Source organism: Poecilia reticulata, linkage group LG2 (assembly GCF_000633615.1).
Source record: "Poecilia reticulata strain Guanapo linkage group LG2, Guppy_female_1.0+MT, whole genome shotgun sequence".
Taxonomy (NCBI): Eukaryota; Metazoa; Chordata; class Actinopteri; order Cyprinodontiformes; family Poeciliidae; genus Poecilia; species Poecilia reticulata.
In genome coordinates, this window is record NC_024332.1 from 4567424 (window position 1) to 4587151 (window position 19728).

At 40.2% G+C, this 19728-nt stretch overlaps 3 protein-coding genes across 8 annotated transcripts; all 3 read left to right on the forward strand.

The window, feature by feature from the left end:
- Nucleotides 1-1342: 1342 nt before the first annotated feature.
- Nucleotides 1343-9892, forward strand: abcb6a (ATP binding cassette subfamily B member 6 (LAN blood group) a). Of its 2 annotated transcripts, none has more exons than XM_008427443.2 (20): nt 1343-1482; nt 3012-3529; nt 4505-4645; nt 4888-5077; nt 5154-5246; nt 5343-5535; nt 5623-5744; nt 6190-6299; nt 6430-6495; nt 6668-6793; nt 6870-6946; nt 7028-7091; nt 7166-7251; nt 7334-7391; nt 7481-7585; nt 7945-8119; nt 8254-8366; nt 8447-8541; nt 8705-8773; nt 8858-9892. In XM_008427443.2, the coding sequence occupies exons 1-20, from the start codon at nt 1452-1454 to the stop codon at nt 9015-9017; spliced, it is 2592 nt and encodes an 863-aa protein (XP_008425665.1). In that variant the 5' UTR covers nt 1343-1451; the 3' UTR covers nt 9018-9892. The 2 variants fall into 2 exon arrangements, with proteins under 2 accessions (XP_008425665.1, XP_008425673.1); XM_008427451.2 differs by lacking the exon at nt 1343-1482 and adding an exon at nt 2256-2541.
- A 713-nt stretch (nt 9893-10605) lies between these two features.
- cnppd1 (cyclin Pas1/PHO80 domain containing 1) lies at nt 10606-14046 on the forward strand. The gene is made up of 8 exons (XM_008427431.2): nt 10606-10834; nt 11257-11359; nt 11637-11718; nt 11804-11924; nt 12057-12185; nt 12275-12336; nt 12608-12725; nt 12821-14046. Exons 1-8 carry the CDS (start codon nt 10772-10774, stop codon nt 13433-13435), a joined length of 1293 nt encoding a protein of 430 aa, XP_008425653.1. The 5' UTR covers nt 10606-10771; the 3' UTR covers nt 13436-14046.
- Nucleotides 14047-14845: 799 nt separating this feature from the next.
- On the forward strand, nt 14846-18759 carry prkag3a (protein kinase, AMP-activated, gamma 3a non-catalytic subunit). 5 transcript variants are annotated; one of them, XM_008427420.2, is made up of 14 exons: nt 14849-15006; nt 15097-15136; nt 15272-15372; nt 16240-16329; nt 16464-16545; nt 16629-16687; nt 17001-17061; nt 17156-17210; nt 17300-17426; nt 17563-17728; nt 17817-17854; nt 17951-18097; nt 18193-18376; nt 18588-18759. In XM_008427420.2, the coding sequence occupies exons 1-13, from the start codon at nt 14989-14991 to the stop codon at nt 18307-18309; spliced, it is 1101 nt and encodes a 366-aa protein (XP_008425642.1). In that variant the 5' UTR covers nt 14849-14988; the 3' UTR covers nt 18310-18376; nt 18588-18759. The 5 variants fall into 5 exon arrangements, with proteins under 5 accessions (XP_008425619.1, XP_008425612.1, XP_008425633.1 ...); XM_008427397.2 differs by having other exon boundaries at nt 14846-15006; nt 15097-15372; nt 17001-17046; XM_008427390.2 differs by having other exon boundaries at nt 14847-15006; nt 15097-15372.
- The last annotated feature ends 969 nt before the right edge of the window (nt 18760-19728 follow it).

A 19728-nucleotide genomic window follows, 5' to 3' on the forward strand; every position in this document is an offset into this window, starting at 1 on the left:
TTAGCCTCTTTTTTTTCTTTTCCTCTTGTGTGTGCGTGCGTGTGTGTGTGTGTGTGTGTGTGTGTGTGTGTGCGTGTGTGTGTGTGTGTGTGTGTGTGTATGAGAGCGGGTAAATTCACACAAGACATAAAAAGTTCTCATTTCTTTTTTTTTTTTTATCCACTCCACATCAGGGTGTATGCTTCGCCTTCACCCCCTCTTTAGTTCGCCGACTATTTCTGGGGATTMATTTATTCCTCCAGAGGAATAACAGCTGGTGTTAGAGTCACTTTCCTTTCTTTTTGCTAACCCCGAATTTACAGTTTGAATGGCGAGGCACTCAGCTTTAAGCCTCTCATCACTGCAGGATGATGCATTTCTGTGAGTTCCCTGAGCTGGAAATTACCCCTTTAAGTGAAAGACAAACCCTGTCGCTGCTGGACAATGTCATCAGCCAGTCAGTCGGGGGCTTTTATTTGGCTGTCAGATGATGCGCTGACGTTAATAACGTCTCATGTGTTGTGATGTGACTTCTAGAGGCAGTTTCTCCTCCCACCTGCATGAACGGGTGTGAAGATTTAGTGGGAAAAACTTGTACTCACGGGTGTCGTCTGTGTGTCTGTTTTCACACCTTTGCATCTAGTGCCATCTACTGTTCACCTCCCAACCCTACAGGGGATAAAATGGCGTTCAAGTGGACTTCAGAAAACTCAGTGGTTAAAAACCAATTTATTTTTCACATGTAAGCCACTTCTGATGTCGTTTCTGGTTCAGAAGTAATTTAGCACAAGGACTGTTACCGTTGTGGCTTATAACCTGAATATGTTTGTGTGTGGTGGCTTTTGAAGCTCTGACTCCAGCTGTAGTCCATGTCGTCTAAATAAAAGCTTTTCCTTCCACTCAACTTTTCAGTAATATGCTTGAATGCTGTATTCTGCCGACTTCTTTAACATTTTCCTTTTGTGGCTAACCCTTAGTTTGAATCTGATTTACTTTCATCTGAAGCTTTAATCTCACTTTTTTAAATTATTTGAAAGATCTTTGCTTTTAAAAAAGCAACATAGAAAACCTACAATTTTAACACAATAAGCAGAAACAACTTCTGATTCTGTAGATCTGCTTATAAATGTGCTAGTGTTAAAGCAGATCAACAAGTGAGAAGCGAGGCGTGCTAATTGTAATTGAGCAACTTCATTAGTAGAAAGCAAACTATTTGCTGAATAAATAGTGCAGGGCTGTGAAAAAGTATACCCCCTTCCCCGCACTTTTCCCATAAGGCTTTTGGTGTTTGGGTTGTTGTTGTTGCCATGTCACACTTAACTGTTTCAGATAATCAAAAAATGCAACACAAGTAAAGACAAAAAATACATTCAAAAGAAAACATATCCATCCAGCTGAACTGGTTTGTTATTTCAGGACTTATGGGATTTTGGTAAGCTGGTTCCATTTTGGATACGTTGCCAGTCTGTAAAATGATGGACGTATACATGACCATATTCAGAGGTCGGTAACTATTTACATTTGTTTACTTCAATAACTTTTTAAAAGCGGAGATACTTTGAGGAGTATTTTTACCGCATTATCTTTGCACACTTGAGTAACCTCTGTACCCTGAAGTTGCTGGACTAACAATCACTGAAATAAGAACAAACGTTTCAACCAAAAATGCTCAGACACATAACTTTAATATAAAGTGACAAGAGCTATTTCCTGTCTGCTAAGCCTGTGGTGTCATTTAGGGATCAAGAAGATACAATTAACATCACATATTGTTTGTTCTTCTTGAATTTGTAATTTTGCAATTATGTTATGTATTTGTGTTAATCTTCATTTTAGCCTAAAATATCAGAATTTGCAGATTATATTTTGTCTGTCTGATGAAATTATTTTGAAATATTAAATCAGATGATCTGATCACTCAGTACTTCAAAAACCTTTTTGCTTTTTTTACTCTTACATCTTTGACAGCTAGTTTTTTTTATTTTTATTTGAGTAATAATATGTTAAATTAGTGGTACTTTTGGGTACTTTATCCACCTCTGGGCTCATCTTCTAATCTTAAATGTTGTGTTTCCATTCGCTTAAAGCAGAAAATTATCACAATTAGCAGAAATAAAGGTTTGAAAACACATTCAGTGTAATGAATCTATATATTTTGTATTTGACTTACCGGATTAATATACTACTGAAATAAATGAACCTTTCAATAATCCAATTTTTCGAACAGGTCGTTTTATTTTTTGTCCACTGGGGGGCGCGGTAGCTGCCGTCCAGTCAGACGTCGTTGCGTAAGCGTCGATTGCCGAGTCATGGTTAGCTGTTGTTTAACGCCTGACGCTACAAGGACGGACTGTATTGGAGCTTTTATCCGCCCGGCTGAGAGCAGCAATGACAGAAGAAACACAGCGTAGAAGAAGCTGAAGCTTCAGCTAGATACGGCGGTTTAGTTTTAAAACCGAGGGTTTTAGCGACAACAAACCGGTTATCCTCCCACCGGACGGCTAATCTCTGTTGGCGATAAGTGCAGGCTCTACTCTATATTATCTGAATTGGACGAGCAAGGTAAGGTTCACACATCAACAACAGCGAAACTGAACGTCAAATGTATTTGCAGATCTGTAAACGCACGGTTGCTACTCATTTTTCTCAGTATACCGCAGTTTAAATGTGAACCGTTTCCATATTTTGATGCACCTTATCATTGTAGCGGCTCTCGTGGAGAAATGTTGCGCACTTTACTCTATGTCTCTCTTTTCTGTTTAGAAAGAAAAAGGAAACGTATTTAACATTTCCCTGCACGCAGCATGCTATAAATGTCAGCATTTATTTCTGTTAATTTTATGGCAAAACCCAAACATTATGTGTTCGAATTTGAATACAGCTTGACAGGGATTTAAAAATAAACACAAGTAGGTTAAAACGCTGGAGCTGCATTGGATCTTCATCTTGCTTGTGTTCCACTTTTTAATTGAACGACTGAAATCATCAACTACTTATCTCCTATTGTTTTTCTCTTACATCTGCTCCTGCAGTGATAATGTTCATCCAGAGCTACTGTGAGGGAAACATCTCCATCTCCCACACCTGGGTGGATTTGGGTATCTCCCCCTGCTTCCACTTCACCCTCGTCTCCACCATCCTGCTCTCCATCTGCTTCTTCCTCGGCACCGTCCACTGCATCTGCTACCAGAAGTATGGCACCCCCATGGAGTCCAAATTCATCCCTCGCTCCCACCTCTACGGCCTCCAGCTGGTCCTCACCATTGTCCTCTTGCTCCAATTCCTGGCTGGGCTGATGTGGCGAGCGACCGACGGCGGGGAGCTCCCGGGTTACGTGGTGCTGTACGGCTGCTTCTCGATGCTGGGGTGGTCCTGGGCGTTGGGCGTGCTCTGGGTGGAGAGGCGGAGGGTCCCCCTGATGGACCGGACGAGGGGTCACAGCACCGCCCTGCTGGTGTTCTGGGCCTTTGCTTTCTCTGCTGAGAACCTGGCCTTCGTCTCCTGGTACAGTTCGCAGTGGTGGTGGGCGCTGGAGACCAGTCAGCAAGAGGTGAGGCAAAACCTAGAAAACAAGACTTGATTTCTTTCTTTCTTTTTTTTTTTTTTTTAATGTCTACAACCTGAAATCTTGTGTAATATCCATGCATTAGTCCCAATTGTCGCACTTAATCTGGTGATTATGATGATTATAATAAATCTCATTTTATTGTCAAAGAGGCCAAAGGTTGGATAAGTATTTGCTTTGTGCGCCACTCCTTTTCGAGGTACAAAACCTGCCTAACATGCAAAGCATTGAGAACAAACAACACATGCTGAAAGATGTTTCTCTTTTCTGCTGATTCATGCCTTCAGATTCTCATTTCTGCTCAATCAACTTCCTTTTTTTTAAAGAAAATCTCTAGCTCCACCCATGCTGAGTCAGAGTTAGTCAGCTCATAACCAAAGCTGCTTCTCTAGTTTGCCTGCTTATCTATTGTGTAAACACATGTTTTTATTGAATCTCCATGTAACTAAACAAGAGCTGCAGCTAACTGATTATTCTATTGATTATTCTGATCATTAACCAAATAAAATTGATCAGATTTTTCATTTAACCACTTAAGCTTATTTTATACAATACTAGAAATGCATTTAAAAATTTAAATAAACAAATAATTGAGTTAATCTTTTTTTATTTTTTTTTACAAGAAGTGGGAAACCTCTACTTGCCTGAAATGCAGTAACAGCATTCCTTTCCTTTATTTATTTATATTCAGTCATATTGAATTACTTTCATCCCTCCAGGTATATATAGATATATATATATATATAACTTATTAACATTATCTATTATGGATATATTTGTATTGTAACACCTAAGATCGGTGTAGCTTGTCAACGAATAAGCCATTTCCCCTGGGGGATCAGTAAAGTATTTTCTTTTTTTTATTATTCTATTCCTTTCAGCCCTAAATTGAAGCTCATTCAGAAGATAAGTAAACATCTATATTGTCTATGTAGTTTAAGATGTCGTTGAATCTTTCAGGTGGAGTTTGCTCTCTGGGTGATCCGCTACGTCTGCTCCGGGCTGCTCTTCTTCGTTGGTCTGAAAGCCCCCGGCTTGCCCCGAAAGCCCTACATTCTCCTTATCAATGAAGACGAGCGGGACGTGGAAAACAGCGCACAGGTTGGAGAGTATGAGCAACAAAAAAAATAATAAAAAATGTATATTCAACCTTTTAAAAAAAAAATAAAAAATCTGCATTTCTGTTCCATCCCCCTGAGTCCACAGCAGTGTTTTAGGATAGGGACGGAYACTTTTTCTACTTTATTTTTTATTTTTGCAAAACTTGCCCAAGTTCAATGTGTCAGAACTTTTGCATGGGCCTGTATTTCATGTTTTTTTTTATTTTTTWTTTTTTTATTTAGAGCCTGTTAGGAAGGCCAGAGGAGAACCAGTCCACCTGGCAGGGGTTCAGGAAGAAGGTCCGTCTGCTTCTTCCCTACATGTGGCCCCGAGGCAACATCGTCCTCCAGCTGTTGGTCGTCTTCTGCTTGGGCCTGCTGGGAGTGGAGAGAGTTATTAATGTCTTTGTACCCATCTACTATAAAAATATCGGTGAGTGAGACCACATGTTTTAGGTGTGTGAGATTTGAGCTGGATAAAAATGTTTCTTTGTTGCCCTTTTTCACAGTTAATGGGTTAACCAATGGCAGCAGCTGGCACACCGTGGCGTCCACAGTGGGTGTGTATGTCGGACTGAAGTTCCTGCAGGGTGGGGGAGCAGGTGAGTGCCGCCTCTACATGTGTAAATGTTTAGAATCGGAGAGATTTCTTGACTTTGTTACGTATTCTGACGTATTCCGCTCGTCCTCTTCTTCAGGCGCCTCCGGGTTCGTCAGCAACATGCGCTCGTTCCTCTGGATCCGGGTGCAGCAATTCACCAATCGGGTGGTGCAGGTCCGCCTGTTCGCCCACCTGCACTCTCTCTCGCTGCGCTGGCACCTGGGGCGCAAAACCGGCGACGTGCTGAGGAGCATCGACCGCGGCACGTCGTCAATCAACAGCCTGCTCAGGTCTGTGTTTTGTTCGCATCGTGAAATAAACCAAAACCAATAAAATAAAATAAAAAAACAACTAAAATAAATGTTTTTTTTTCACAGCTACATTGTGTTTAGCATCTTTCCAACCATCGCTGATATTGTCATTTCCATCATCTACTTCATCACTAACTTTAACGCCTGGTTCGGCCTGATCATCTTCATTTGCATGACCTTGTACCTCGGTAAGTACTGCTTGTTGAAGCGTAACCATGACGATGACCTGTGCCTACAAGAGTCTGAAATTAAACTGCTGCAAAAAAGTATTTGCCCCTTAAATTTAATAACTGCTCCTGCCAGTTCCGGCTCACTCTTCATAGCAGAATTGTTTTAATTCAGCCACGTTGGAATTTTATTTTTAGATCAGAACATGTTGTGTTGCTTTGTAAGATCTTTTTGCCTGCTTCGCATTGTCAGACAGATTCTATTTAATGATTTGGATTGGGGTTTTTTTGTATATTTACTCAGATTTGATTAAAAATTTGGTTTGACAATCTGAAATCTTTATAGTGAGGCAGAAAAGCATAAACTTGAAGTCCGTATGGGGAACAATTACTTTTTCACAGCTCTGCATCTGCAAAACAATCTTAAAGAAGGCTTAGGATGGCTTTAATTATTGATGTCTTGTAGCTCTGACCATCATCATCACTGAGTGGAGGACCAAGTACAGACGGGACATGAATCTGCAGGACAACGCTGCCAAGTCCAAAGCTGTGGACTCGTTGTTGAACTTTGAAACGGTATAATCAAATGAATGCCGATGTCGGTCGATTATGTTATAATTACGATACGAAACAAAATAAAACAAATATTTGTATGCCTTAAAATCCCCCCCGAGTCAAATTTGTTCTTCTTTTGTCTTCTTAATAGGTAAAATACTACAACGCAGAGAACTACGAGGTCGGCCGGTTTGAAGACGCCATCTTGAAGTATCAGGTAGGTCCAAGGTAGTGACGGCTTTTTCTAAGCAATGTGATGAGAATAGTTTCTTTGAAAAGTTTTGTTACACGCAATCTTAGACGAGGTATCCACCTGGGATTCAGGAGAACGATTATTTGTTCTCATAACATCGACTATATTAATTGTGTCATATCTGCTCCTGTTTTAGGCTTCAGAGTGGAAGACTCAGGCGTCCCTCGCCTTACTCAATCAAACCCAGAACGTCATCATCGGATCTGGACTGCTGGCCGGCTCTTTGCTCTGTGCCTATTTTGTTACAGAGGGGAAATTTCAGGTGCTGAATCGGTTTATTCTCACCATATTCTGATGTTTCTCTTCTTATTGTGACAACGGCAGCCTTCTGATTCCAGGTGGGAGATTTTGTTCTCTTCGGTACATACATCATCCAGCTTTACACCCCTCTCAACTGGTTTGGAACCTACTACAGGTAAAAATGAGGTTCTATTGGGTTTATATAAGTTCTTCTGAAACTTTTGTAAAATAATTTTTTGCCTTTTTTGTCCTGCAGAATGATCCAGAATTCCTTCATCGACATGGAAAGCATGTTCAAGCTGTTTGAGGAAGAAGAGGAGGTTTGTTTGAAACTGCAGAGCGCTTGGATTGGTGGTGTAGCGTTTCTTCTAAATGTTCTGCGTGTTTTCTTCAGGTGAAAGACAAAGTTAATGCTGGAAATTTGCAGTTCAAACTGGGAAGAGTGGAGTTTGACAGCGTCTACTTCAGCTACACCAATGGGTTTGTTCACGTTTACTTTTATTTTAGTGTAAAGTTGCGTACAAAGTCTGAAAATACTAAAGGATTTTGAACATGTTTACAGAAAGGAAATTCTCAGGGATGTCTCCTTCACCGTTCTTCCAGGACAGACTGTTGCACTGGTATGGTGAATTTAAATAGGGAATTTCTCATTATTAATATATTTCATGTGCTCTCTTACGATCTTTTGTTTTTTTGCTCTCCTTTTAAGGTTGGACCATCAGGATCTGGGAAAAGTACCATCATTCGCCTTCTTTTCCGCTTTTATAATGTTCAGGGAGGCTGCATTCGCATTGATGGCCAGGATATCTCAAACGTAAGAGTCTGGTATGACACCAGAATTCTTCAAAATGTTGTCCTATTTTAAGGGCAAATAATGTGTAATGAATGCATGAATGTGTAAATTTACTCGTGCGTAAAGCTCAAAAAATACACAGAAAGTTTGAGCCAGGAGCACTGCCGAAAGCTGACCAAAGGCTGTAAAGTTATGTTTGTAAGGCAAAACCTGGGCATCAACACATTCCACATTGTCAAATCTTGACATAAGTGTGAGCAAACCCACCAGCTTGAATTTGGATTCATTTGAATTTGTGGCCTGGCACAGAGTCTGCTCTTTAATTTAACTTTAGTTTATTGACTACACACTTCAGTTATCATTGCCTTGTGTTTCCTCAGGTGAAGCAAAGATCTCTCCGGGCGCACATCGGTGTGGTTCCTCAGGATACGGTGCTCTTTAACGACACGATCAGGGAAAACATTCGCTACGGTCGCATCACTGCGTCCGACAGCGAGGTGGAGGAGGCAGCCATAGCTGCAGACATACATGACAAGATCATGACTTTCCCTGAAGGTAACCTGTTAAACTTGCAGTTTACAATTAATCCTCTTATTTTCTTGTTTGCTTTATGGGTAATTTGAAAAAAAATATATATATATATATGTATTTTTTTTCTACTTCTTTTCACCATGTTGTGATATTTGCAGGCTATGACACGCAAGTGGGCGAGAGAGGTCTGAAGCTGAGCGGAGGTGAGAAGCAGAGGGTTGCTATTGCCAGAACAATCCTGAAGGCACCTCAGATCATCCTGCTGGATGAGGTATCAGAGCAACGCTGCACGAAAATAACCTTGAATAAAATACCAGAAGTCTGAAGTTTTATAACCGAGTTTCTCTTTAGGCAACATCAGCTCTGGACACGCAGACAGAGCGCAACATCCAGGCCTCTCTGGCCAAAGTCTGCACCAATCGCACAACCGTCGTCGTAGCGCACAGGTAAGAGGAAAACGCAGGAATCAGAGTTTGACTTGTATATGATTCACGTCTGCATACGGATAGGGAAACGAAAAAGTATTGCTCTGGCTTTATTTGACTATAAGTAACAATCTACTTTCATTTTGTCACTAATGGACTCCCTTACTTTAAATAAAAAAAACAGGCTGTCCACCATCATTGGAGCGGATCAGATCCTGGTGATCAGTGAGGGTCGGATCGCTGAACGAGGACGGTAGGTTTCTCCCCTGATCCTGTCGCCAACTTGGAGCAAATTTCCCTGAATCGGGATTAAATGTCAACCCGCTCTTTTTCCAAGGCATGACGAATTGCTGTCCAAAGGGGGTCTATATGCAGACATGTGGCTGAAGCAGCAGCAGGCCCACGACTCGGATTCCTCCTCAGACACCGAAGCAAAAGATCGCAAGTCTGAGAAACTACAGCCACCGTCCACCTCTTCAGCCCATCAAGGGCATTGAATGTATTTATTGCTTGAGACAACAAAGTGTGTTTTTGTACTCTTCTTGTCAGATTTGATGCTTTATTTAAAAGTAAAAGAACACTGAGCGACGTGGTGATGTTATTTATTTTAGGAAACGTTCCAAGTGTCTGTGCAATGTCAGGTCAGGTAGAAAAAGGGAAGGTGCCTTTAAAGAACTGAGGATGTGACACTACTGTCAGACGTATGAAAATATACACTCATGTTGAAGCTCATATCCTAGCTGATATGATATTGAGATACCAGGGCAAAATATCAAAATAGTAAAAAAAAAAAAAGCCGTACTTCTACTACTCGTCAGGGTTTTTTGTCCTTTTGTTCTTATGTTTTGCATTTACTTTATGTTATCTCTCTTTTTTCTCTTCTAATAAGCCATCAATTTTTGAACTCTAAAGAAATTAAAATACAAGGGAATAAGACCATTCAGCTTAATCAAGAAATGAATAACTCAGCGCGACTGTTATGAATGACAATGGGGTGAAGTACAAGCTGTCAGGAATTTTCTTTTATATGTCAACATGTAGGTTACTTGAGGTAAAACTTTTTAAGTGTACAGTTCAGTTTAGCATAGTGGGATGTAATAATTGCTTTATTCTCCTAATGGTTCACAGAAACAGTCATGCATGTCTTCTGCTGTACCAACCATTTCACACCGTCAGGATACACACAAACACAACTATTAGTTCTCAGTATGTGAAATGTAAACATACACTTTGTGCTGAACCGTGTTATTTCAACTCTTTTTCTTTCTTTTTTTTTCCCTCAATCTACCGACTTGTGGATCTGAAAATGTATACTTGGTTCTGTGGAAATTATAGAAGTGATTGCCTTGTTATAATAAACAATAAAAATCTATTTTTCACAAGTTCTGGACTCTAAATGAAAAACATAAATTTCCATTAGATTTTAATGAGAATGTATTGCCTTTAATAATTACTGAAGGATAAGGATTTTAAGCTTTTAGAAAAAAGAATGTGATACGCTTCGAAGTTTGTTTTTGGGTGTCGGCCGTTGAAATAAGAAATTCTTTCTGAGCATCTCTTCATATGATGAACTCAAATTTGTAAAAACTTAACTTTAATATTAAAATACATAAGCACAAAGATCAGAAATTATTTTGGTAAAGAGTAGGTCATACCTATTCAAATGATATTTTATGTCTAATAGGGGAGGAAAACTGGTAAATGTGAAGGATGTGGAAAGAAAGAAAATGTAGAACATATATTGATGAATTGTAAATCATGAGCCTGAAAGGGAAACACTGAGAAGAATGGTTGGAAGGACAGGACAGGAATGGAGTCTTAAAAGAATATTAGGAAATGAAGGCAACATAGTGGACATTTACAGATTAAGGAAATCATTATTTATCTTCAGAATACAAAGTAAAAAAATAGAATTTAACAGATGTAAAGTAATGTAGCTACATACTCATGTACAGTAGGTGGCGGTATGCAACTTAAAGTTCCTTGCGATCCGCCATTATAGATAGGAAGAAGTAGAAGTATTTTGGTACGTTCTGGGTTCCGTACTCCTGTGTTCGCAGCGCCCCCTGCCGTCAAAAAGGCCTCAATTTGCCTGAAACGAAAGCAAACACAACACCAGGCGGTTTAGTCGTCACTGGCTGTCAGGGCGTGTTTTCAAGCTAAGTTAAGCTTGGCAGGGAGGAGGCACCAGGCCGGGCAGACTTTATTTCTCCTCTAAATTTGACCTACTGATGTGTAATTTACAGTAACTATGGATTTCGACGCGTTATTTAATGAAAACACGTTTCAGTTTTCGGACTTCCAGGAGTTCACGGTATGTCGATGAGTTAGAGTCATGCTAGCAGATCCTAAGCTCGTTAGCTTGCCGATGTGAGTGACAGATAACGCGGACTGCCTTATATGGCAGGGGAGAAAATTGTGAAACCGCTATTCAACAAGTTTGAACTCAACTTTAACACTAGTTATTGCTATAAAATTAAAAATAACATGCTATAATTTTGTAACTCTGGTATTTCTTAGCGAGTAACGGGTGTTTATTAGCTGTTAGCCTAGCACGCTAACTAGCGTCAGAGTCTGGGTTGTGGTTAATTGTTATTACAGATGGTTTCCTCTACTGCTGCGGTGTAAAAGGAACATATCTTTCATGTCAGCTTATGTCGACTTTAAGCTGTTTTTGTCCTTTGTATGTGGTAATTTTTGTCATGTTGCATTGAATTATAGCTCATGTTATTGCAGTTTCTTCCTGGACACCAAAAACTGAGCGAGCGAGTGAGAAAAAGACTGTATTATGGCCTGGACAAAGATGTCTCACTAGATGCCCTTTCTTGCCCTGTTACAGGTGAGTGTTKTCCTGGTTTAGCACCAGAAATACTTAGCGGGGCTTGCTAAAGGGAAATTCCGCATTTTTACCTATTAAGAGTTTTTAATCTTCCCTAGAATACCTAGACTCTTCAAACTACATCTAGATTAGTCTAAACTAATACCAAAAACGACTCACCTCAAAACTCATTATTTTATAACTTTATTATAACGTTAGGTTTATTGTATTGTGCTATTTTGCAGTTCCATGTCGGTTTATGTTATTAGTGGCCATCATGTTGACTTTGTGCTTCCAGATATTGCTGTTGAAATTTTCCAAAAGTCTGCCCCGAGCCCAATCCGAAAGCTCCAAAAGAAGTATGCTGCTCATGTTGCAAGGTTAGTTCTTTCCATAATATCACTTGTTTCAAAGTATTATGCCTGTCGTCATTTTTTACTAAAACACGCTTCTCTCTTGGCTTAGGGAAGCTTGCATTTCTCCATGTGCCATGATGCTGGCATTGGTTTACATAGAAAGACTCCGACACAGAAACCCAGAGTATCTGCAAAAGATCTCCTCGTCTGACCTTTTCCTTATCTCGATGGTATGCACTTCGAAGGCTGGGGAGGTTGGGGTTTTGGGGGTCATGTGTCGTTATAAATACAAAGTAGCATTATTAATAGCATGTGTGTGAATTTTAAGGCGATTTTAAATGTTCTCTCTGATTGTTTTCCAGATGGTTGCCAGCAAATACCTCTACGATGAAGGTGAGGAAGAGGAGGTTTTCAATGACGAGTGGGGAGCAGCTGGGAAACTGGACGTCCAAACGATCAACAACCTGGAGATGAGTTTCTTGAATGCCATTGTAAGTGAGACTGCGCGCGCGCGGACGTGTGTGTGTGTTAATGTTTTTCTGCATGTATGATTTATCTTGACTCGTGTTTTATTCCCCAGGAGTGGAGCCTCTTCACAGAGCCAAAGGACTTCTTTGATATACTCCGCCACCTGGAAACGAGGTGTGTACTTTTTAATCTTAAAATGTGAAATTTTTTTTGTCATTTTCAGAAAGTAAAGTTAATATCAGTTTAGGTTATAATTTATTGTGAAATGTTTGAACGTTTTACTTCTTGTTGAGCCATAAGTAAAGATTGCAGAAGCATGAATCAATACAGTTTTTGACCGAGGGTGTGGTGTTTTGTTTAAAAAAAAGAAAATAAATTGTAATAAGAGATTTTGGATCTTCATTGTTTGTTTGTTTTGCATTTTGGCGGTGGCTGTTGTTTGCAGCATTGCGGAGAAGCAAGGAATGAGACGTGGCTGGTTCACCTACACTGACCTGTGTGTGCTGCTGGATCACTCCGCATGGAGTCACGCCCTCGCTGCCATCTATCAGCACTTTGTAAAGGTTAGAAACCTGTTTAGAAGGGAACAGTGGAGTCAAAATAGAAGAGGCTTTTAATGCAAAGAGAGTAAATTTATATTTCCCGTGTGTGTTTTTAGGTGTCCTGTATGCTCGGCCTGGTGTATCTGACCAGTGTAGCCGGTCTTATTGCTAGCAGTGCCGTTGTGCACCAGCTCAGTCTGTGCAGAGGCGACCAATCCGCGCTGCCTTCGTCAAACGAAATCGGCCTCCTCCCGACCCCCAGTCTCAGCCCAGAAGCAGCCACGCCGGCCCACCGCCCGCCATGTTGTGTTCTGACCAATAAGTCTCTGAACGGTCAAACCACTTCTCTTGAAATCAGCCAGCAAAACAGACAGAACAATTCTCCGTCTGGTTCTGCAAAAAACTCTGTTTTGTGTCTCTGGGGTTCTCTGCTGGCCTCCATGAGCCGTGCACATCGTGTCAAAAATCCCAACGCGGAATCTCCCCGAGCCTGGCCGTCTTCCTCCTTCGACTGTTCCGGCTGTCTTCCAAACCTTCCTCATCTTCAGTGTGTACTTCGAAACACCTCGGCACTCCCTCGCCTCGGTCCTGTCAAACCCTATCCTCAGTCGGCGTGGCTTTCCTCCAGCCTGATGGGAGCCGCAGGATCAAGCCTGGACTCACACTTTAGGGTGTTTTCAACTGTAGATCTGTTGCCGTGCCGACCTGAGGCTCTGCTCATGCCTGGCTAGAGAGGCGTCGCCCATTGTCATGCTGGAAACACCCCTGGAAACCGTAAAAGCTTTTGTTTTCATGACTCACCACTGTCATGTTGTTAAGAGCGCAGACGTAAAGTGGCACTTTTATTTTTACTGAGGCGCTCTTAAGGGTGACAAATCTGCTTTTTCATATTGGGATGAACAAGATTTCTTCCGAATGTCTTGAGTTATACATGATAAAAATTGTAAAAAAAACAAGATGGCATCTCATCGGGGCGGTTAGCGTATTTGTTTAAAGGTTGCTAAGCATATCTATAAGAAAGCTTTCCAGTGAGCGCTTATCTTACTAGCTTTACAAGGAGGACGAATTTAACCAGCATAGGCTGTTTCCTAAGTTTTCACTTTGCTCATGCRTACTCTGCGTTACCATTTGTCTGTTCTTCTATCAGTTTGGGTCAGATTTTGGTCAAATTTGCTGCAAGCACTGATTTTGTTTTGTTCAGAGTAAGTAGTTGGGGTTCGATACCTGCAAAGGAAAGTGTCAAAGTGGAAGTAGACTACTGAGTGGAAGCTTTATCTGCATATCCAAATGCACCTGTCACTTGTTTCATTGAGATTAAAGACATGCTGTTTTCTCTGCAATATTTAACATTTCCTTCTCTTATGCACCGTATTTCATGTTGGTAATAATACCTGTTGAAGATTTGGCTTCTATGGGTTTTGTAGCAGGTTCATTGGCTCTGTGTCCAACACATTAGAAGGCTAACTGAAGTGTTTTCTTTTTTAATGCAATCTGGAATTTGCACATTTTGCTTAAATACACCACTTGTCTTTATTATTGCTGCTTTGAACACCATAGAAGAAGAAAAACATATTTTTATTGCAATTAAGCAAGGAATGGGGGTAAAAATACATTCAAGGTTTGGATTTAATACATTTTGGAGCAGAAAAAACATTTAATTTTGTAAATGGTGTAAGAAAAATAGGATGAACCCATAATTAATAAATGCTTTTATAAAAAGTGTTTTCTTTCCTTGTTTGCATTTATTTGAAGTTGAACTCTTAACTTTTTCTCTCTAAATATTCTAGCGTTTATTATAATAAAGCAGCGTATTCGCAGTGACTTAAAGTCATCAGAGATGATGAGCAACCTGAGTCCTACTGGTGCAGTAAGGTGGAGGTGATGCTGTGGGCTTGATTTCTCTTCCTGGGAACCTTGTTACAGTGCCAGAAGATTTCAAGTTAAACGGTGCAATCTCAGTTGTGGTTTATATGATTTCATGTAATAATAAATGTTCTCAAATTATGCAGGTTCACCAGGAGAGACAATGGGAGTAAAAGGACACAATGTCCTGAAGGACAAAAAAGCAGATGTCTAGATTTGGGATAAAACRGACTGTCCCTCCCCTTGAACCCTTGCCAGCTTCCTTTTCCCCTCCCTCCCCCTCTACTCCGCCGCCAACAGCCTAACGCTCTGCATGCCACTCTGCAGCTCCTAATATAGACCCAACTGGTTTGAAGGAGAGGGTAACAAACCAAACAGTCCCTGTCATTCGAGACCTTTTTGTTCATGGACAAGCAGGATAATGGAGCCTCTTTCACAGGTTTGTTTGCTACTGAGCTGCCAATGAAATGGATCATTTACAGAGGTTGGATTTTAAGGTCTTTAGAAAATACTCGCGTTGTGTTTGTAGGTGTCGTGTTCACCAGAGGAGCCGAAGGTGAAGAAACAAGGTTTGTTTACAAGGGCCACTCTGTTGCAGTTGTGCACATGCAGGCATTTGTACATTTCTTGGTATGTGTTAGTGCATCACATATTGTATGCATGCGTCTGTCTCCACGCTGATGAACCGCTGTGGGTTCTCCCAGAGGCTGATACCACGGTCTACCTCAACTTCATGAAAAGTCACACTTGCTACGACGCCATTCCAATCAGCTGCAAACTGGTTATATTTGATACAACATTACAGGTAAGCGTAGACTTTTCCAATAGAAACGTGGACACAAGGGATTCTCAATCAGAAAAGTATATAAACGTATAAAGTTAGATTTTGTTGATATCGGGAGCTTAAGAACTGCATAAAGCTCAAAATCCTTGCAATTCAATTAAAAATACTTTATTCATCCCAAAGGAGGATTAAATGTTCTTGTAACTCTTATTCAAAATGTTGTGGATGAGGATGCTGTGGGCAGGAAGGATTTCCAGTAGCAGTCAGTCTTGCAACTAAACTGAAGAGGCCTCTGGTTGAAGTGTGTTGCCGTGTGACAATCTTGTTGCTCAGTGTTCAAGTTGCAGTAAAATGTCCTGGATGTCAGCGTCAGCACTTCTAATCCACCTCATTTGCTTTTTGCTGCTTCCTTTTAAATCTCTGTCTGCMACCATKGTTGCCATGGTTATGTATCATAGCAACTGTCTGAAAAGAAAAATAGGAAAAATCCTTCCAGCTGCACAGCATCCAAAATCAGAGGGAATAATTGCCAAAAAAAAAAAAAGTAAACAAAAGCCTAGAAACTCCATACACAATAATGATAATGATAGTAATAATAGATTGTCATTTTCATATTAGCAAATRTGTTGGGAACACTGAACATTTTATTCCAATTCAAAACATGARATGTTTATCAATTCTTTATCAATATCATAATATTACACCATTATGCTATTAAAGGAGCAGTCGTTCCTGTTTCTATACAAACTCCAACATTCAGGTACCATTTTAACTAAAAAGTGTTTGACTATTTAGCTTTCCAGTAATCTGCTGAGTTAATGTCCAGCTATATCACTGCTTCACATCTGTGTTGTCTGGAGTTCATCAACGCTTAGCGTCCGTTAACAGGTATTCCAGCCCAGGGAGGTCGGACCACATTCCTCTTTCCTGTTCTTGCAGCCGAAGCAGCACATTAAGATCAAGATCAGAGGAATAAAAGTATTTTAATTTGCTAAAGCTAAACTATGATGCTGGTATCTGACTTCACACTCTCTATGCCACCTCTTTCAAACCACTAATGTAACTGAAACATTACTTGCTTGCTATTGACTTTCGCTCCGTTTTCTCTGAAGGTGAAAAAGGCCTTTTTTGCCCTGGTGGCAAATGGCTTGAGGGCTGCCCCTCTCTGGGACAGCAAGCTGCAGAGGTTTGTGGGTAAGGCCTGTRTTTCCCCGTCTACAGTGTTGTTTAATGTTGGTTTGTGTAAGAACAGGGGTGTAACTCCGCTTCTTCCACAGGTATGCTGACTATTACTGATTTCATCAACATACTCCATTGTTATTACAAGTCACCAATGGTGAGCATGAATATACTTTAGTAACTCCGTTAGGTCAGTATTGGTGGAGGTTCTGCTGTATGACACTTTTACACCAACATTATCTACAAATTAGGACTTGATATCTAACTGCTTAGTTGGTGTTTGTTTTAAACTTATATTTTCTGTTCTTGGATCGTAATTTTTACTTCTTATCTGATGATTGTAAGTTTACATTATTGCTTCTCAACTCTGGGATTGTAAAGACTGGTGCAGAGAGTAAAACAAAGTTGCGTAAAGGGAAGAGMGGGAAACAGAGTTAGCWTTTCTTATTTGTTCTTGTTTCCTCCCAAAGGTCCAAATGTATGGACTGGAGAGCCATAAGATTGAAACATGGAGAGGTGATTCCCTTCAAAGTAAATAACAACCACTAACAATAACATTATCTTGAAGCTAAAATCTCGCTGAATATCAAATTGAGCTCTTCCTGTTTTTTGTTTTTTAATCTAGATGTGTACTTAAAGTCTCCAACTCAGTTCCTTATCAGTATTTCTCCGCAGGCCAGGTGAAAACAAAAAACTCTTAGAGTAAATTCTCACAGACTTTTCCGCAGAGCATCAAATTCCTCTCTTACGTCCCYTTTTTCCTGTCCAGCCTCTTCGATGCCATCTATTCCTTACTCAGATACAAGATCCACAGGCTGCCTGTCATCGACCCGGAGTCGGGAAACGTTCTGCACATCCTGACCCACAAGCGAATCCTCAAGTTCCTGCACATATTTGTGAGTTAGTCACATCTGCATTAGTGCTGTTATTTTCTGAAATAAAACAACACAACCAGAAGGAATCCGTATGGGGACAAAAACGTTTTTCTTTTTTCACAGCACTGTACTTTATAGTTTCCGGATGTATTTTCAGGGAAAAAATTTGCCCAAGCCTGCATTTCTAAAGAGGCCTGTCCAGGAGCTGGGCATAGGGACGTTCAGGAACATTGCTACAGTCCACCAAACATCATCGCTTTATGAAGCCCTGTCCATATTTGTGGAGCGGCGAGTGTCGGCACTCCCTGTGGTGGATGGGCAAAGTATGCTTTTTAAAGCCAGCATTTTACATCTCATCGATATTATCAGCTCTTCAGACTGTATCAGCATTCAAGTTGCTTGTTTTCACAGGCAAAGTGGTGGCGCTCTACTCAAGATTTGATGTCATCGTGAGTACAGCAGAAAAGATCTGATCTAAGGCTCTGATTTCTGTCTTTCGGTACCATTGCTTGCTGACTTCTTCTTTTTTTTATTTTCCATAACAGAATCTGGCAGCCCAGAAGACCTATAACAACCTGGACATGACGATGGAGGAAGCCATTCGAAGACGCACGTGTTGCGTTGAGGGTGTGATGAAGTGCTATCCAGATGAATCTTTAGAAACGGTCATAGATCGGATAGTTAAAGCAGAGGTTTGTGTTATTAAGGCTTGTGTTTTGCCATCAGATCGGGAGATCAGGTGCTAAAAAAAACACACCAAAAAAAACCTTTTTTCTTCTTCTTCCAGGTCCACCGGCTGGTTCTGGTGGACAGGTTGGACGTCGTGAAGGGCATTATCTCTCTGTCTGACCTCCTGCAGGCTTTGGTCCTTACACCTGCAGGGATCGATGCTCTTCTATCCTAGGAGGAAATAAAAGAAGTTCCTCTTTTCTGCCTTTGCAGGCTTGACGTCTGGCAATGTGCAAAAGCAGGTACGCTCTGAAGTTTTTCCACTCCCCTCCACTCTTAGCAACAGCCGTCCACCATCTTATTTAGTTACCATAACTATGGTGTGTTTTTATTCAACTCCCTTCAGAAGTTACCTATGATGTTTACATTTCTAAAATATAAAAATGTTCAACGGGTATGAATATGTTTAAGATGCACCAGATATAGTTTGCTATGTTGATTTGTGACTTTTAGAGAATGACTGAAAGCAGAGAAGATTACCAGGCGATGCCGTTTACAGTAAGATGATGAGTGTCTCCAATCCCATCTCTCATGAGGCTCCMCACRCTGACTCAGTTTGCATAACGTGATCAATAATTTTACTCACTGTAATCCTGTGTTTGTATTAAATACATGTGAACAGATCCAGCTGTGTGTGTGTGCTTTTGTTTTTTTTTTTGTTTTTTTGTTTTATTGAACCGGGGATCGACATATTCACGCTGACTTATTGCTTTGTCATAAACAGCCAGCAGGAACCCTGACCGCATGGTGCCTCTCTCTAGCTTTCTTTAACCCCCTCTCTTCCCACTTTGCACGGTAAACAAGGAGCACGTGACCCTTTTCCCCCCTTATCTGTGACGGCGCTGATGATGCCGCCGCCCATCTGTGCTCCTATCGTAAGGACGTCAAGTTGAAGTGATAAGAAGCTACAGCGGAAGGAGATGTTTTTGAGCAAACGTGAATCAAATACAATGTCAACGATCCATTCGCTTGAAAGAATATTACATCGTGATGCATTTACGTTTATTTATTCGTTATTTTCAGTTCAATTTAACAATTAATCCCAGATGGAAATTTAATAAAAATTCATTAATTAATAACTACCCCTCCCGACCCCACTGAGGGACAAGGGTGTAAGAAAATGGATGGATGGATAATTAATAGCTATCTGGTGCTGTTGTTGCTTTGCAGTACAAATAAGTCGAACTAAATTTGTTACCTGGGTTCAAACTGCCAATTTATTAAATAATACATTGTGGTATGTAAAATATTCATCTTCCTTTTGTTGTCCAAATAATTTTCAAAATATTGCTGCTAATTTTAAGAAACATGTTTTAGATCCACACGTACTGCTGCCACAGAAATAAGGTAAAATAATAATAATAATAATAATAATAATAATAATAATAATAATAATAATTAATAATAATAATAATAATAATTTTTTTTTGATTATTTAATAATATTTTAATTTATAATTTTAATTAAATACATGGTATGATTGTGTAATGCATATTTATTTTACCAAATGACCTTTTGTTTTGGAATTTATGAAGAAGAAAAAACATATCTGTTCTAAAGTTCATAAGTAAATAAACGCTGTTTCATTAATGGA

Excerpts from the sequence above, each read along its gene's own strand:
- prkag3a (XM_008427390.2), top strand. Across the intron at positions 17,211-17,299 it reads AGTATTTCTCCGCAGGCCAG|CCTCTTCGATGCCATCTATT; the intron begins GTGAAAACAAAA and ends TTTCCTGTCCAG. Across the intron at positions 17,427-17,562 it reads TCAAGTTCCTGCACATATTT|GGAAAAAATTTGCCCAAGCC; the intron begins GTGAGTTAGTCA and ends ATGTATTTTCAG.
- abcb6a (XM_008427443.2), top strand. The coding sequence starts at position 1,452 with ATGATGGACGTATACATGACCATATTCAGAG. Across the intron at positions 5,078-5,153 it reads CATCTACTATAAAAATATCG|TTAATGGGTTAACCAATGGC; the intron begins GTGAGTGAGACC and ends CCTTTTTCACAG. Across the intron at positions 5,247-5,342 it reads CCTGCAGGGTGGGGGAGCAG|GCGCCTCCGGGTTCGTCAGC; the intron begins GTGAGTGCCGCC and ends CCTCTTCTTCAG.
- cnppd1 (XM_008427431.2), top strand. The coding sequence starts at position 10,772 with ATGGATTTCGACGCGTTATTTAATGAAAACACGTTTCAGTTTTCGGAC. Across the intron at positions 10,835-11,256 it reads CGGACTTCCAGGAGTTCACG|TTTCTTCCTGGACACCAAAA; the intron begins GTATGTCGATGA and ends ATGTTATTGCAG. Across the intron at positions 12,337-12,607 it reads CTCCGCCACCTGGAAACGAG|CATTGCGGAGAAGCAAGGAA; the intron begins GTGTGTACTTTT and ends TGTTGTTTGCAG.